At 35.9% G+C, this 18161-nt stretch overlaps 1 protein-coding gene across 3 annotated transcripts in view; it reads right to left on the bottom strand.

Moving 5' to 3' along the window:
* Positions 1–18161, bottom strand: part of Nox4 (NADPH oxidase 4) — a 161257-nt gene that overhangs the window by 122837 nt on the left and 20259 nt on the right. For all 3 annotated transcript variants that reach the window (XM_029556406.1, XM_029556407.1, XM_008853620.2), the window contains exons 3-4: positions 2735–2845; positions 1080–1164 (exon numbers count right to left, since the gene is read on the bottom strand). In XM_029556406.1, the coding sequence (XP_029412266.1) occupies positions 1080–1164; positions 2735–2845 (196 nt within the window). The remainder of the gene's footprint in view (positions 1–1079; positions 1165–2734; positions 2846–18161) is intronic.

Raw genomic sequence — 18161 nt, 5'->3', positions numbered from 1 at the left:
CTTCTGATGGAAATGCTTACTTTGGAAGACAATCACTGATTTCTTACAAAATTTAACTTATTTTCCCCTCATATTTTTCCTAAATATTTTAAAAGCACTGTATCCATAAAATGCATATATGACACATATACACACAAGTAAAAGAGAGAGAAAAGAAAGCTGGATAGCAAATTTAATCATAATTGCCAAGAGTTCGAAGCAAATAAGATGTCCTTCAGTAGGTGAATGGATGAACTGTGGTTCAACCAGACAAAGAAATGTTACAAATGAGCCGACAAGTGACAAAAAAAACAATGGTAGAATTCAAATCTACATGACATAGTGAACAAATCAAATCAGAAAAGTCCGGGTCTTGTATGTTTCCAGTAATATGACATTCTAAAGAAAAATCAAAACCATGTAGACAGAACATGTCAGTCAAAGAGGAGAAAGATGAACAAGCAGAATATGGATAAGATTTAGGAAAGTGGAAATATTCTGTTTATACTGTTATGGTGGATACATGTCATTACAGATTTATCCAAACCGAGAGCACAAATAAATGTTCAAGATTAAAACTTAGTTTAAATGAACTCTTACAAGATTCTCACTTTACATTGTTCACTTGAAATAAATATAGATAAATTTCCATAAACTTATATCTGTTCTACTCAATTATCATTATAAGAAATATACATTATATATATGTATATATATTTTGAGCTGGAGCCATATTTCTAAATGAAAATTTCACATCTTAATTTTCATTCATGTAAGCTCATTCAATATTACTTTTAGGCTCAAAATATTTATTCAGTGTCTTCTAATCTTTCTAAATGAAATTATTTACTTCCAGAAGAAAGTCACTATGAGTTTACATCCAGCATTTCAGTATCAGAAGGTAAATTGCCATGAGTCACGTCCATTTTCTGTCGCTCCCCTCAACAGACCTCTTCAAACTCATAAAAACTAAATTAACATTTATAATAGGAAAACCACCAAGTAAGCTCATAACAGAAGAAAACATACAGAAAAATAAACTGTTTCCATGTTAGTAAAATGGGCAATTCTAAAGAAAGCACATCTTTTTGGTTCCTCACCTGAGAAAATACAGATAGTAACCCCACAGGTTATGTGGAATGTCCTGCTTTTGTCTAATAATCTTCTTGTTCTCCTGCTTGGAACCTGCATACAAATGAGTCAATACAGTAAGAGTGCTGCAACCCTGAAATACGCACAACGTTTCTCACTGCAGTGTTGCTCATGACATCAAAAACTTGGAAATACAGCAAAAATCTGTTAGCCAATAGCGAGTGAATTACAGCATGTCTCACTGAAGCCATTAAAATGAACACAAGAAGGTATGTTATTCACTTGAAAATATTTGGAAGACATGTTGTTAGGTGAGAAGCATCAAATACACTGTGATTTTCTACCATTCCAAGTGAATGCCATTGTCTGCTGACAGCTCTCCTGACATTTGTCCTCAGCCATCACATCAGCTGTTTGGTCAGAGCACAATTAGGGGAACGTTTCTTTTATTATTTGCCATATTTCTGAAAAGCTTGAATTTCATAAAATGTATGATTTCCTCTGTGTTCCAAAAATAAGATTATTTTTAATGAACACTGTTCTCATCTATGATTTTTAAATGCCTGCTTGATCTTATAGAAAAATAAACATCAAAAATATTTGAATATCTGTGCTTCACACTGGGGAACAACTCTTTAAGACCTTTTACATACTGAGACAGTATGCTGAGAACTTTTCACTTCCTGCCACTTACCTTTCTTTTTTCATGCCAAATGAATGGCCAGCCACAGGGATCAAATTCTAGCTTTTAACAATGGTAGGCAACCTAGGGAATGTTATTTGCACAAATGACTGCATTAAGATAAAGAGTTTCCAAATATAATTACATGAAAAATACTGAGAAGTTTTCCTAGAGTAAATCTGCAGTACAAACTTTATATATAATGGGAGCAACTTCAAACCAAAAACGCCTCTTAAAACACAGTCATCAACTTATGCATGCTTAATTGTTTTAGTAAGGAATAAGCACATACTCACCCAATATGTGCACGGTCACACATGTAAAAAGAATAATCAAAGCCAAATTAAATTTAGTTAAGTTTTCCTAAAAGAATGGGAAAGTGTTTTTGTTTCTTGCTTCCTTCACTTCACTATGGGAATATTCTAAATGATAACCACTGTTCAATCGAGTCATCTTTTAGCCCACTGTACATCTCAAAGTGAGCATGTGTATCAAGTGAAGGTAAGCTGCCAGCAAGAGCAGTCATTCTATGTGTATTCAAAGGCCACAGGTCTCTTGGTTGCATAGCTGGATTTTGTTAAGTGAAAACAGGGATCTGGGTGAGGTAGGATAACTTAGAAAGAGCTCAGAACAGAGATTAATTTCAGCCATGCCATTCACTCGTCTCTAATCTTGGTCACGCCATGCTCTCTATGCCTCAGGTCATCTTGTATAAAATGGACCAGGAATATCTGATTGCAGAACTCTTGTGAGGAGTCATGAATATGTTCGTGAAGTGCTGAGCAAATACCTGAAAGCAGTGCTCATAAGTCTACAATCCCCATCTGGTTTTGCAGAATACCCTTCTGCAATGTGCCTCTTACCATCACTGAGATGAAATCTTCTAAATGAAATCAGTTCATAAAAGCTACAGGAGTACGAACATGTGAGTATTACACTTGATCTCCTGCCAGACCTTGTGAATAGGAATTTTTGTCATACCTTCTGTGATCCTCGAAGATAAGCCAGGAGTGTCCGGCACATGGGTAAAAGGATGAGGCCGCAGTTGAAGTTCAAGACAGAGGCAGAAGCTCTGCTTAGACACAATGCTAACTGAACAAATGAGACAAGAGTCAAAACACAGTCAAGTAGAAATGAAAAGTAACCCCAGCCAGCACTATGCAAGTCTCACCCAACTCGCTCTCTCTGTCTCTCTGTCTCTCTCTCTGTCTCTCTCTCTCTCTCTCTCAACCAATGTAAACACCCAGTCCTTGCACAGTCTCAACAGTCCTTTTTTTCTAAAGCCCCCTGAGAAAAACTAGCTTCTTTCTGCTCTGAATGGTCATAATACACTTTTCTTATTTCTACTGGTGATACAATTGCTTCTGTGATTCTTCCACATCAAGGTCAATGTCTTGCTATCTTTCATTTTATCTCCTGGGTTTTAGATTTCCATAGTCTTGGCACTATGTGTTCTGTGCCTACACAATAGGGTGGTAATAGAATCTGTGTTCACTAATAAGCTCACATGAGTTCTAAGTGAAATCTCATTTGTGTTCTCTCCCTTTCTTTGGAATCCTCTCTTGGTTTCTGCAGGGCTTGCTCGCTTACACAGCACACCTGTCTCTAACCCCTTCTCCTCAGTAACTGTACTCATTTTGAGGTTTCACATTATACTCTAGTCCTCTTGAGTACTTTCTGACTTGAAAATGGAAGATCCCAACATTATAAACACTCTCAGTGCTTTTGTACTATCCTATGATGTCTTTTAACACTCTCTCCAGTCACCTATTTTTATTTTTAATTGACAAGTATTGTACATATTTATATGAAATATTTATATGATCATACATGGTAGAATGATCAAGCTAGGCTAATGAAATGCACCACCTCATGATCATTATCAAAATGTATCATTCCTGTACTAAGAACATTACAATTCTACCCTCTCCTCTGTATTGTGAAACACATATTATTATTAGTTATCATCATATTGTGTAAGTGGAGATCAGAACTTGCTCCTCTCATCTACCCTTCAACTAATATGCTCCCTTCCTGATCCACCAACGCCAACCCCTGCTAATCCTCACCCTGCTCAGTGCTTCTTTGAATTCTACTATTTTAGATTTCAGATATAAGTGACATCATGTTATTTCTCTTTTGGGCCTGGTTTATTTCACTAAGCATTGCGTCCCCTAGGATCAGTATGTAGGTGCAATTATGCATATCATGCCTTCTGTAATACATAAGGAACATAATTACAGTGTTTTTAGTAAAAGAAAATAATAAAGAAGACAGTGCCTTGTAAAACAGTGATTCATTTATTTGAGTGTACCTTGGAACAAACACAGCCTTTAGTTTTTGTTTCCTGTTCTCATATGCTTGTCTCCTGTTATTTTTGGTCTTTGGTTTGGGAATACCATTTCTGCTTGGTCACTGTTAAAATATTTCTATGTAAGAATAAATAAAGAATGATATAGAATAGATACTTTAGATATTTTTACTGGTCATACACAATTTGGTCACTTTACATTTATAAGCATATTAAACTTCCTTTGAAACTTCAGGAAGTAAATAATGTAAATTCTCTTCTATATGGGAAAATATTGTGTCATTCTGAAATGAAGATTTTGTCCAACAACAACAAAAAACCCAAAATCAGAGTTATTGAGCCAAAATGCAAATCCAAAGACTGGCTCAAGCATATGTTCAACTAATCACTACTTCACAGTGCTTCTATAATTTGGCTTCAAATAAAGCTCATGGCAGGTCATACATATTTTGTTTGACTGATTAGTGAATGAACATTGCAAGCACCAGTTTTAGACAACTGCCCTATAAGTGTTCTCTCCTAACAGCCCTTTCCATCTGTAAAAGACCTCGTTCTTATTCTTTAATCATTAAAGAAAACTAAGGCACAAATATTTAAGCAATTTTAGAGAAAGCCACAACATATTCATTAACACTTCCCACATAGTGTGGTGGAGATAGGATTTCTGGCACACTTATTCTGTTGCTTCCATTCAAAATACGACAAGTTATTTTTGACTTCTTGTGCTTTCTCATTTTTCTCTTATAAATGGCAGTCTCCTTAAGAGTATGAGATTTCTGAAATGCTTTAAGATCACCTTACATTTTATTTTAGTTTATCACTTCATCGATTGCTATGGAATAGATTTTTAATGTAATCCTTAGGTGAAGTATGTAGTATAGGGTGAGATAACATTATTGTCATCTCAGAAATGAAGCACTGATACAAAATAATAAACAGATCCACAGCCAGAAATCCTCATTTCAGTGGCTTGGGATAGTTTCTGGATACCACTTCTGAAATCTTTCCAAATGATTCTAATATGTAACCTGAACTGAGAGCCCCAGTCTTGAGATAGTTAGCTAAACTGCACTGTTTATAAGTCGTGAAATTAAGACAAATATTAAATTAGAGCAAGTAGATGTAATTGTATATTCCCCCAAAGTTACTGAGTAAACTTAGCTTTAAAGTTTAATTTTCATTAGAAACATGAAAATAATTATTTTAAATGAACATAAATTAAGAACGGACAATAACAATCTCAACTCTTTAAAGTTAGCACAGTAACCACTGCCTCACCACTTCAGCCACCATTCATGATGCTTTTCTGTGATACCATGAGCTGACCATTTTAAAGTTTTTGATAGTCACAGGCTTCATGAATAAAATCACCATAAAAACTATAAGTATAGGAACCACGTTTAGTGTTGTAACTGAATGGTTTAGAACAGGTTGTCTCAGTGAATATAAGATGTCTCCCAAACTTTCTACCTCTAAGCTAGAAACTATTTCATTCATTTTGCAGATGATATCTCTAACCATTTGAGAAAGTGCATATCTTGTCCCAAACCACAGAACTATAAGAGATGAATTTGTATCACAGACTGTATGATTCTTTTCACCTCAGGTTAAAAAATAGCGGGAAAAAAAGCATCAAAGGACATGGCGGGAAAGAATTAAAAGAAATGGAACTAACTTCTTCCAATAGCTCCCCTGAGCCATATACATTACATCTCAATTGCCAGTACAATCTGCTAGCCAAATTGAGATCTTGAATTTCATCTCCCATCAAGCCTGCTTGATTCACTGCATTCTTTGGATATGAGTTACTCCTGTGGTCCTGGCCAGCACCTCCTCTTCAGTTAGTATACTCATTAATGGACTTGTGTCTGATTAATTTTCAAACTTTTGAGTTTCCTCTACATTTTCTTGATTATCACAAGACCACTCACGGAGAAACAAATATACTTTAAAATTCTAATCTCTCCTTATATCTGGCTCTCAACAATAGGATCTAAGATTACAGAAACTGACCTTTTTTCCTACTAGTTCTCCAAATCCAGGTTGTTTCTAAGAAGCAAGGTCCTGTCTTTTGTCCAGCATTTTATCCTCAGACTTAACATAATCATAGCATTCAGTAAATGAAAAATTGAATTGAATCTTCAAAGATATGAGCATTCTGATAGCCATGTATTCAGCTACAACACTAAACTTGGTTCTACACTTAAAGTGTTTGTGGTGACTTTACTCATGAAGCATGTGACTATCGATAACTTTAAAATGATCAGGTCACTGTATCATAGAAAAGCATTATGAATAGTGACTGAAAACCCCATTATTAACAGAAGATTAAGTCTCTCTGTCTACATGAAATACAGGATTACATATAGAAAGGAGAAATACAGATTTTTAAAAACTGTGAACTTTATGAGCACTCGTTTGTCCATTACTATTACTCCCAGAATTCATATGCAAATCTACCCATCAAAATGGCACTAAATAAACCTTCTGTAAAGTGACAGAATGAAAAAAAATAAATTCAGGTAAATAAATTTCATATATATAAGTACAAATGTTTTACTAATGGATCTCTTAAATATTAAAAATGTAGTCTCAAAGAAAATATTTAAAAACAGCAAGTTTGTGAGACAAGGAAAAGAGAAATGAAGAGAATAGATTCTTGAATAGATTCTTAGTACAGAATAGTTTGTGTCACAGGCCTTGAAATCAGATATACTAGATTAAAACTATTGTCTTTCCCAAGGTATGGTAAAATCATTTATATTTTCTAATCTGTGCCTTAGTCATCTGCAAAGATAGAAAACAGTATCATCATAAATTACTGTAAAATATTCACAAGAAGTTTCTTACTCAATAAATTTTATTATTATAAAAATTTGTTTTATTCTGTTGTTTGAAGAAGGAGGAAGAAAGGAAAGAAAGAAGGGAGACAGAAAGGGAAAGTAGAGAAGAGAAATTTTAAAGGTATCTCTGGAAATTTGTTGCATCACTTGATCCTTCATTGAACTCCAGTGTTTCTTAAAATGAAAAGAGAAAAACTGAAGAAGGAAAGGTGAACCATGAAGCGCTATACATATTCTATCCTCTCACTGTGTCAAACGCTCATCTGTAGTCCCTATGAAGGCAACCTGAATTTTCTGTCCATTCATGATCATTAGATTGAACAGCTATTAAATTAATATAATTATAGTGTAATTATTTTCAAATATCAATAAATAAGTAAACTACTCACTAAGCCATTCCCCACTTCTCTCTCTCTGTCTCTCTATCTCTCTCTCTCACACACACACATACATACACACACTCAAACATAAATAAATCTCCAAGTTTTAATTAATTTAACTAGAACTTGCAAAGATTCTTATTACTTACTGAATATATTTTGCAAGTGGGATTATGATTATGGAACTTAAATTATGGTCATTATCTTAAGTCACTCTGGTGGATGTAGTGAAATTTAAATTTTCACCCAGTGAAAATTTAAGAAGTGTTAACTTCTTCCCATTGGAAGGAATGGACATTGGACAAAAAAGGATGTCAAAGAAAAATGGGTGAGGGAGTGCTCCCATGCACACAGATTTGCTGTCTCTGATATATTCATAATCTAAGTAGCAGTGAGATGCTTTTGGAGTTAAGAGAAGCCTTCATTGACAATAGAAAAAAAAATGAAATCAATCCTTCTCTGAAAAGACAGTAGTTTCTCAACAGCCTATATAACCTTATAAGCAGACTCTTCCCAGAGCTCCTCAGGAGCCCAACTAGGGCTCCCAACTAGGACCACTTCATTTCACCCATTTGAATTGCAGAATAAAGAAATTAAGTGAGCTCTCCTAGTCTTCTGACTTGTAGAACCATGAGCTAACAAAGGTATACTGCTTAAGTCACTATATTTATAGTAATAAAAAACTAATAAATGGAAATAGAACTCAATTTTCATCAGGTTGTTACCAGAAACTTCAAGACCCATAATCTAACCATGTGGACCAGGTTGGCCTTGATCACACAGAGATCCACCTGCCTCTGTCTCCCAGGTTCTGAGATTAAAATCAAGCTCCACATGTCTGGCTCTATATTTAGGCTTTTAATGAGATGTTTATGACATGGGATATATAACCATATTGCTTACTACTACATTTTAAAGTATAAATGGCATAAAGTTTATTTTCTCAAAAATTAGCAACAAAAACTTAAATCCATTATTTTAAATAATCTAAAAATTATCAATTTAGGGGCACTGGCTGCTCTTGCAGAGGATCCAGGATCAGTTCCCAGCACCCACATGACAGTTAATTCCAATTTTTTCATTGGAAGACTTCGTAGATAATGATGTTAATATCTCAAGGTTGATTTATGAACCTAATAAAATGCCAGTCAAAACCCTAACAGACTGCAGATACGATGGCACACATCTGTAATCCCAGCCCTAGGGAGGCAGAGGCAGGTGGATCTCTATGAGATAAAGGTCACACTTGTTTATATAGAGAGATCCAGGCCAGCTAAAGTTGCAGGGTGATCTTGGCTCAATAAAAATAATAGTTATTTTTTAATGAAACATGACTAACTAAAAAATGTCTGTACAAAATCTAAATCACAAAAGGTAAGGCACCACAAGATGGAAGAATCTTACCTCTGTATGAAGGAACTTACTATAAAATTACAGTGAGGTATAGGATCCTTTTGTGGAGAAATAAATCACCCAACCAGCAAGACAAAGCTGCATATACAAGTATATTGAGCTGTGGCGTCTGATATGAATTGTGTGTGCAATTAGGCAATAGGAGAGACTATTTAAAAATTCTTTTGACTTATTTATTTTTATTTTCTGTGTATGAGTGTATTGCCTGCATGTAAGTGCACTGATGTTGTGCAGTGTCTGCAGAGGCCAGAAGAGGGCATTGAATCCCCTGGAACTGAAGTTATAAATGGTTGTCAGCCTCCACATGGGTCCTGGGATTTGAACCCAGGTCTTCTACAAGAGTAGCCAGTTCTCTTAAGTCCTGAGCCATCCCTCCAGCCCCAAGAGAGACCAATTAATGAGAAGGAAAAAAATGCAAGAGTTTATCTTTCTTTAAAGTAAGCTCAAATCATTATTTCTTGAATGATTAAAGACTTAAGTATCAAAAACAAACTACAAATTTTCAATAAACATGCATATGAATCAGCATAGGTGAGAATTTTTTGAAACATTTAAGTTCACAATCAATCATAACATGCATTAAGTAGATGTATGAGATACAAGTATTTTTTTCCAACATTAGGTAAAAGAGGAACCCAAACCCAAAGAGATTATAATGGCACTCTCTTGCAAGATATGAAGTTTATGATAAAGTAGAACTAAATATGCAAATATAAATTATTTGCAATTGTAAATACACCTATGGTCTTACATTAATATTAAGTAATGCATGTAAAAACAAAAAAAATAGAATTGTGGCTAAACAAATACTCTGTGCCAGGAACTGAGGACCAACAATGATTGGATTCTGTCCATTTAAATTTTTTCTAAAAATGCTGCACATGGGGGTAAATGTCAAGAATTCAAGTGCTTAGAAAGCAGAAGCAAGAGGATAGTACATTCAAAGAGACCCTGGGCAGCTCCAGAACAGTCTGAGATATGCAATGGAACCGTGCCTCAACACCTTCCCAAACCAAAATCAAAATAAAATAAAAGAAAGAAAATTATGCATGAGAAGAACTTAATCCAATGCCTATCACATAATGTATTTCTGATATTCATAATAACAGGAGCATTACTTTCTGGGTGAGCACTGAATCTACATCACATACAGTCTATGCTCCACTCACACAAGTAAATCACAATCACATAACAGAACATATATTTTGAAAAAAAAAGAAAACAGTACCTTTGGTATTGATGAAGTAATTTAAGGTGATGGTTTTAAATCAAACTCCTGCAAGACTGTCATCTGTTATTGTCTAGCACTATGCACAAGGAAAAAGATAAAAGGTAGAGTCCTATCTATATAATTTTCCTGAAGTAGGCACAAAATAAGTCTCTTTCAAGGATGCTAAGCAACATGCACAGAGAGGGTGTTTTCTTATCTTGAATTTGTCTGTGCCCCCAAGAGTTCCAAATTAATGCTTAGCAAAATATCAACTCTGCTATGCAGTGTTTATTGCCAACATATGAAATATTGCTCCCAAAGGGAAGACAGCATAATAACTAGTGTTTGAGAAGAAAGCAATAATTTTCCTTGAAAGATATAAAAAGTAATTAATATGTCCACTTAGACTATTCTATATCGAGAGTTAGAATACCCTAGGGATGTAGTTCAATGAATATACTAGCGAGTGGACAAAGATAGAGCCCTCCTTAGATGATCCATAGAGATGATAAATATAATTTTCTCACCTTAATCAACAAAGTCATTATCATTTGAGAGTGATGTGTTTGTTTATCTAGGCCTTTAGAGAAATACAATTACCTTATTTCTTTCGATCTGGCATCTGCATATGATAAGAAAATTTTAGCTCAAGGTATTCAAAATGACAGTGTATCTGCAATATTAATACACCAAGACAGTATTTTTACTTCAAATATGTCAAGTAAAATCTAATTTAACACAAAAGTTCAGGGCTTAAGAAATACAAATAAATTATTTATATGTCCTTTGGGGTTCAATGCTTTGAAGAAAATTCTTTATAACTAGTTATTACATGTCTGGAAGTGTTTAATTATTGTATTTACATTAAACCACACAATAATTTAAGTCAAAGTGACTTTAAGTGCCCCTTTGGGAAGGATGGACATTATTTTGGCAGTCCTTTCCTTCCTTATGATGCAAAATTCAACTGAAAATTTTACCAATGATTCATTTCCTCACATATGTTTCCTGAACTCGGTTCTTTAAACTAAAACCAGAACTTTTTTCTGGGTTCTCAGACTATAAAACTCACACGTTCAGAAACAGTGGAGAGGGTAAAGAAAACAAAGACTTTAAAAGATCCATTTTTAAGTGGCACACTTATAAGATAAACATTGTATCTACTTACTACTTGAGTAGCATTCTAAGCATATATATTTGCTAGGTCTATTTGTTTTATTTAGTCACTATCTAGCCATGGCCTCCACAAGCATCCACTCCCTGGAATGCTCCCCGAAGTAAAATCACAGGCCATTTCTATCCAAATGATTTGCCTATCAAAGTGCCACTCTAGTTTTCAAATGCCATCAAGTTAGCTGTCACTAGAGGGCAGTGTAATTTTCACAGTTCATGTCTTGTTTCTTGAGGTCTCTTGAGACAGATGAACTGAGAATTCCTGATGCTGATGCAATGTAATTTTAAAACTATAAATATACTTTAAATGAACAGACATTAATAAAACCTTAGCTCTTTCTATGGATTGCATGTTGTGTGCTTAGTTCGTTTACTGAAGCATAAGTCCTCAAACTCAAAGTATTAAAATTATTGGGAAATTAGTTTAAAAGATTAGGATTAGAAGCCCTGGAACAGGAAACGACTAGATCACTCTGTGTCTCTCTGCATGACTGTCTGTCTATATCTTCAACATAATGTTCAAATACAGCCTCAAGTCACCTGCACCCTCACAGACACACTGAACCTACGGCAGCTTGATTTTATATTTCCCAAACTCAAGAACTACAAGAAATTCATATTTGTGCTCTTTAAGTCACCCTCTCTATGGTATGTTGCTATAGTACCCAAACTAACACAACTCTGTAGAGAATTATAAAACGTTATATTATTTGAAGCAAACTATAAAAGAACAAAACATCTGCCAGGGCACAAGTTCCTAAAATTTCAAATATGTAGTTTCGTAGCTTAAGTGTGTTATTTACTATTTGTTGTCAACTAATTAACTGCCTATAAATCTAATCTAACCTAGTATCATGGATATTAGCTGTTTGAAATAATAACATAAATATAATATAAATAATAGAAACAATATAACTACATATAACATGGCAATAGGATTGTCCTACATTTTAGGGCTTTTGTGAAAAGTGAACAAACAATCTAACATGTAAGCAGTGTATAAAATTCACAGCACCTTAGGGCCACTGAATAACATTATTTCATGACTGTTCATTTCTCTATACAGTAAATGTTATCTGTTCCACTTACATTATTCCAACACATATTTATTGTGATATGTACAAACTGCAAGTCACCAGGAGTGAACTAAAGATAGAAAAAATATTTTCCCTTAGGCTGTTTCTATTTGGTAGGGGAAAAAATACTTAATCAAATGGCCACATAAGCAAAAGTGAATTATAACAATGACAAATGCTGAAATGGGAAATATAGAATATGAGCCGGTGTGATAGAAAATTAGATCTAAATGCTAGACCAGTGAACCTTCCTTGATTAACCAAAGACCTGAAGTTCCAAGAGGAAGGAATCAAAGAAATCTAGGAATGAGACATGCATCCATGCTGGAACAGACAATATGAATAATAATGGATGGCAAACAGGAGCATAGTGTACACAATATAAATTAAAAGTTGCACAATATTGGGCCTGGAGAGAAGGCTCACCTGGCATACACACACACACACACACACACACACACACACACACACACACGTTTAAGAAGTTAGATATAGATTTGAGTTGGAATGATGGGCTGAGAAACATGAAGCTAGAGAAGCAAAGAAGGAAAAGTTTATGTTAAGTAGGAATCGCTTATTTTTTGCTTTTGTTTTTTCCTTTTGCTTCTGTTTTGTTTGAGGCAGGGTCTGGAGCTCACTAAGTAGTCCAGGCTAAACTTGAATTCATGCTCTTTCTGTTTCAGCCTCTTGAGCACTGGAATCTCCTGTTATTAGCATGCCTGGGTTAGAATGTCAACGTCAGTTCAAAGTTGATGTTGTATAAAAACTAAGCAATTTATCAAAACAAACATTTCTTTCTCAAAGTTCTGGAAGTCGGAAAGCCCAGGATTAAAGCATATTTGGGGTCTGGAGCGGGGGATGACTTAAGTACATGCCTTCTCCCTCCTCACACAGTATAAACTAGTCTCAGTCACACACACTACCCTCATGGCCTCACCATCCAAACGTCTCGCCTCCTAAAACCATCGCTATGGAGGTGAAGGGGAAGATGTTACATACATTCCGACCACAGCACAATGAGTGCATTTTAAACAGAAAGCTGTCCCCCTGCATCCTCACCAGCATTTGTCATAAGACATGTAATTCTAAAACAATGCAACCAACAGAGCCATATGCACATCCCATTCCCTACATATCCCACTGTCTCTTCTCTGATAGGCTACAACAAAAGGAAACTTCCTGTTTTAATTCCTCCAATGACATCAGGCTGTTTTACTGTCAAAATCATTTTATTTTCTTGTCCAGAGATGAAATCTTTTTCCTGGAAACTTCTACCCACAAACATGCTCTGGATAACAATTTTTCTAAAATTGACAATCGAAACAGAAGATAAAAGGAGTGTGATTTCCTGGTACAATCTTGGTTTTCCATGTTAAACATAGCTGTTGCCTCTAAACTCTTGAAATAAACTGTAAAGTCCCTCACCATCCGAGGCTCTTCCCAAAGCACCAGTTAAACAATCCTCAACATAGACACAGTGACATACTAAAGGCTATCATCTCCTCACTCTGATGTCCCTGCTACATTAACACCCTATAGTATAGGAAGCTTACATCAAAGACCAGTTCTTAATGAGTTTATAATAAATAAGCTTCTGCACAAATTGCAATGAAGCAATGACATTTATTTCCTATACTAGAAGGAAATCCTAACGATGAGAAAGGGCAGGTACGGAATTTACGACCGCAGCCCATTAAACTACATTGAGTGTGAATCCGACATTTGCTTCTTAACTTTGCTTGAGCTGAATTTTTGTATTCATGATTTTCATGTCTTCATCCAAGTTCTTAACAAGCTATTAAAAGATAAATCCCATGGAATAGCTGGCTATGGAGAAAAACCACAAATTACCTTTGCTGTTAAATTAATTTTCAAATAAACACTTTCACTCAACTAGGAGATTTTAAACAATTTGTAAAAACATAACAGTCTACATGTAAAAGGTTGTTCACAAGAATCTGAAGAGACTTAAGAGGCATTAATAGTAAGGTAGAATAACTGGTCACTTTCCTGCTTCCTTTTGGTGAGTCAACAGTTAGCCATTTCCAGAAATAATAAAAATTAAAAATAACTTCAGAGTTTCTTAGTGTATAGGTGTCTTGTGATTTAGTATTTGTGATTGTCTAAATATATGTAAATTTTACATAATAATGTTAATTTTAATTGAGTCTTCTCTTCCAATAATATATCTTATTTAAACTAAATGAAGCCTGTATAATACTTAATTCTTACAGATTGTAGAGTCATAGCTCTGTAGCTCTTTCGTGGGCTTGCAAGGCATGAGCTCATCTTCCTGTTTATCTTTAACTAATCTACATTGTGAGTTTATGAAAAAACAAGGATAGGAAGCCGAACCGCCTCCATGTTCTGTTCTTTTCCTAACCACGCATCATACTTCTGAAGATAATGTGAATTCGGACCTTCCTAGTCCTCATCAAACCACAATACAGCCTTACTCTCTCATTTGTTCCTACTTTTATTTGACCAGAACATTTGCCTGTAATTCTATCTTAATTTTAACAGGAGTTTTGTAAAACTGATTGTAAATGGAAAATACCTAGTGGGCTACTTTACAATATATGTCTTTACTGTATTTAATGAAATTCTTGCATCTGTAGTGGGGTGTCTGAAAAGAGAGTTCAGTGGGTAAGAGTGTTGCTGTATAAGCATGAGGATGTGAGTTTGAATCCCAAGCACTCACATAAAAAGCCAGATGTGGTCAAGTTTCAGAGCTTGCTGACTGTCAGCCTACTCCCATTAGAAATCCTGTCTCAAGAGAATAAGACATAGGGGCTAGAGAAATCACTCACTGAGTGACTCACTGCTCTTTCAGAGAACCTGAGTTCAATTCACAGCAAACACATTGGGCAGTTTCCAACCACTTATGTGGATTCAACATGATCTTCTGGCTCCACAGAAACCTGTATTCTCATACACACATTCACACACACACAGACACACACACACAGATATACATAATCATACACATAATTAAAGAGAGAGAGAGAGAGAAACAGAGACAGAGAAAGAGAGGCAGAGGGTGACAGAGCAGGACATCTGACCTGAGCTGGAGGTTCATTTCACTTAATATCTGACGTCCCCCTCTGGCCTTCACATGCCCATAGATATGAGCATCCACATACACAGGTGTGCATATACCACACACACACCAACATGCTCACTCATACACACATACACACACACACACACACACACACACACACACACAGAGAGAGAGAGATATGTGGTAAATCCTTTGAGACACACAGGTAGGTGTGCCTGTAACTGTTGAGGGTACACTCTAAAGCCAGACAAATTAAAGTTTGGAGTCCCTTTACTAGTTGTGCATCCTTAGGTAGTTCTTATTCTATTTTAATCTCATTTTACCTGGAAACTGAAGAAATATAGATAATACATATACCACATTGCATATTATACTATTGAGTGACTAATACAGAATTTATTTACTGCCTGGCAAAAGAAATTACTAGCACCCTGGTCTCTAGCCATCCACAACCATGATCGAGTTTCTCTAGTGTGTCTTTCTAAACTGCTGTTTCCATCTTCGGCTTTATGCAATGGTGTTCCCATTAAAATTATGAAGCTGAGCTTATTTCACTTATTTGTATCAATAGAACTCAAAGAAAGTTCTAAAGAATTAGTCGATGCTTAGTGAACAAATATTCCTTTGATTAGGAAAGAAGATAATATTTAAAGTCATTATCCACAGACTCAAATCTAGAAGCAGAATTCAGGGCCATTCTTTCTCTCTCTGTCTTTTTTTATGTGTGTTTTTATTGAATTTCTGTGAGATTTGTACAGTATATTTTAATCATAAATTTTAGAGCCCCTCCCCATCCACACACCACAATTGCACCTCCACCAGATTTAGTACATCCTGTCACATAATCTAAGGCCTCTAAATTAAAGTTTGTGTACCCAGATGTCTCTCAGTGTGAGTTCATCTACTGGAGTCTAGTCAGTTTATCTAGAGTCACTCCCTAAAAGATGATCAACTCTCGCTCACCCAGCAGCAATCAGCTGCCAGCAGTCCCTCAGCTAAGTTTAGGGCCTCCTGCCAATTTCTCCATTTCAATGCTGAGTTTTAGTTGGACTGAGTTTGCGTAGGTCTTGTGCATGCTGTCACCATTGCTGTAAGTTCATATGAGCAAGTTCCCAAAGGCCTGGAGGACTCCATTTCTTTATGATCCTGCACCAATCCTGGCTCTCTCACTTGTGGATATTAGCATCAAATCTTTACATGTTAATATATATCCTAATATAACCACAAGAGCCAGGGAAATGTAAAGGAACCATGGAGGTAAAGGGAAAGAAGAAGCCCAAGAGATGAGGAGAGTAGGAAACAGATGTTACCAAGGAGGAAATGGAGGAAAATGGGGGTACTTAACTGGAAAGGAAGGAGAGAAGGCTATACAAGGAACCATGGGGGTCCAGGGAAGAAGGAGCTCATGAACGATGAGATAATAGGAGACAGGTATTATCAAGGGAAAATGGGGGAAATGAGAGGGGGACCTTCAACTGGGGAAGGAGGGAGGTTAAACAGGGAGGGAGAGAGAGAGAAAATAAATAAAGTGTAAGTGGTGTGAAAAACCAGAGGTTAAAGTATTAGCTCAAAAACCTCCTGAAAAATACACATACAGTATCTGAATATGAGTGCGTGTGGATACCTCAAAGCTATACAACAAGAAACAGTGCCAGACAGGAGAAACCTCCTTTTAAGTTGTTGGTCAGGGTAATAAAAGAGACTCCCAAAATATCACAGGCTATTATCACAGCCCTTGATTACATCCCAGAGCTTGAAGGTAGACCCTGTTGCTAATGACAGGGCATACTTCAGGAGCAATGGAGCTGGAACTGACCAGGAAGCCTTTTCCCTGAAGACTAGCTCTCATAGTTCTAGAAGATACTATGCAAACTGCTAAGGGAGAAAAATCAATGAATTGTCCAACTCAGCCCTAAAGTCTAATGATCACAACAATGACCAGGACAACAAACTATAGCAATACAGGAGTGTTCCATCTCTCTTATATAACACTCAAGGTAGCAAATCTTTTTCTATCCTCACCCCTTGTCATCTTAGAAACTCTGCTTTACTCTGGGACTGAGCAAGACCCTGTTTGAAGAAATGTCTCACAGCAAATGCAACTCTTTTGTGAGCCTATGTATTTCAACCAGACCAAGTTTTGTCTCAATTTATATTACAAGGTTATTGTCAATTTGATGATACCAAGGCCATGTGGTGATATTTTTAATATGTGATTCAGATCAGCTGCCAGATGCATTATTCAAATTAGTTCACAATGTCACTCTACAGCTCAGTTCCTTATCTGTAGTTCACACTCTTCCTATCCCATTTATGATGCAAGTTTCTATTACAACATTTATGACACATGCCAGAGGAACTGTAGAAATTAGTCTCCTAATTTCAGCACAAGGTTTACTTCATCTACAAGGATCTATTAGGGCAAACACCCTACTCCATCATCTTCTACATCTGCAAATCTCCCTCCACAGTTCCCATTTTCACCTCATAGAGCACCTAACTCTGTTGAAATGGTTTACCTTTATATCTCCATGTCTTTCCTAAAAAGTTAACAAGTAGCAGTACAGTTGTCAAAACCCAAACTGCCTCTTACTCTTGGGGAATCTCAAAATGTATTATTGAAGACATTATTTCTTTTAAGTACTCAGCTGGAAAATATGCTTGGGACAACAAAACATCCACCAAAAAATGTAGTAATAAGACAAATACATGAACAAAAAATAGACAACCCAGGGCTGGAGAAATGGCTCAGTGATTTAGAGCACTGGCTGCTCTCAAAGAAGACTCAGATTTGAATCCCAGCACCCACATGGCATTTAACAACCATCTGTAACTGCAGTTCCAGGGGATCTGATGCCTTCTCCTGATCTCTACAGGCACTAGAAGACACAGGTGCACACACACACACACACACACACACACACACACACACATATAT

The sequence above is a fragment of the Nannospalax galili genome, unplaced genomic scaffold (assembly GCF_000622305.1).
Source record: "Nannospalax galili isolate Female #2095 unplaced genomic scaffold, S.galili_v1.0 scaffold347, whole genome shotgun sequence".
NCBI classification, from domain to species: Eukaryota; Metazoa; Chordata; class Mammalia; order Rodentia; family Spalacidae; genus Nannospalax; species Nannospalax galili.
Note: the sequence above shows the minus strand (reverse complement) of the source record. Positions and strands in the feature narration are given on the sequence as shown.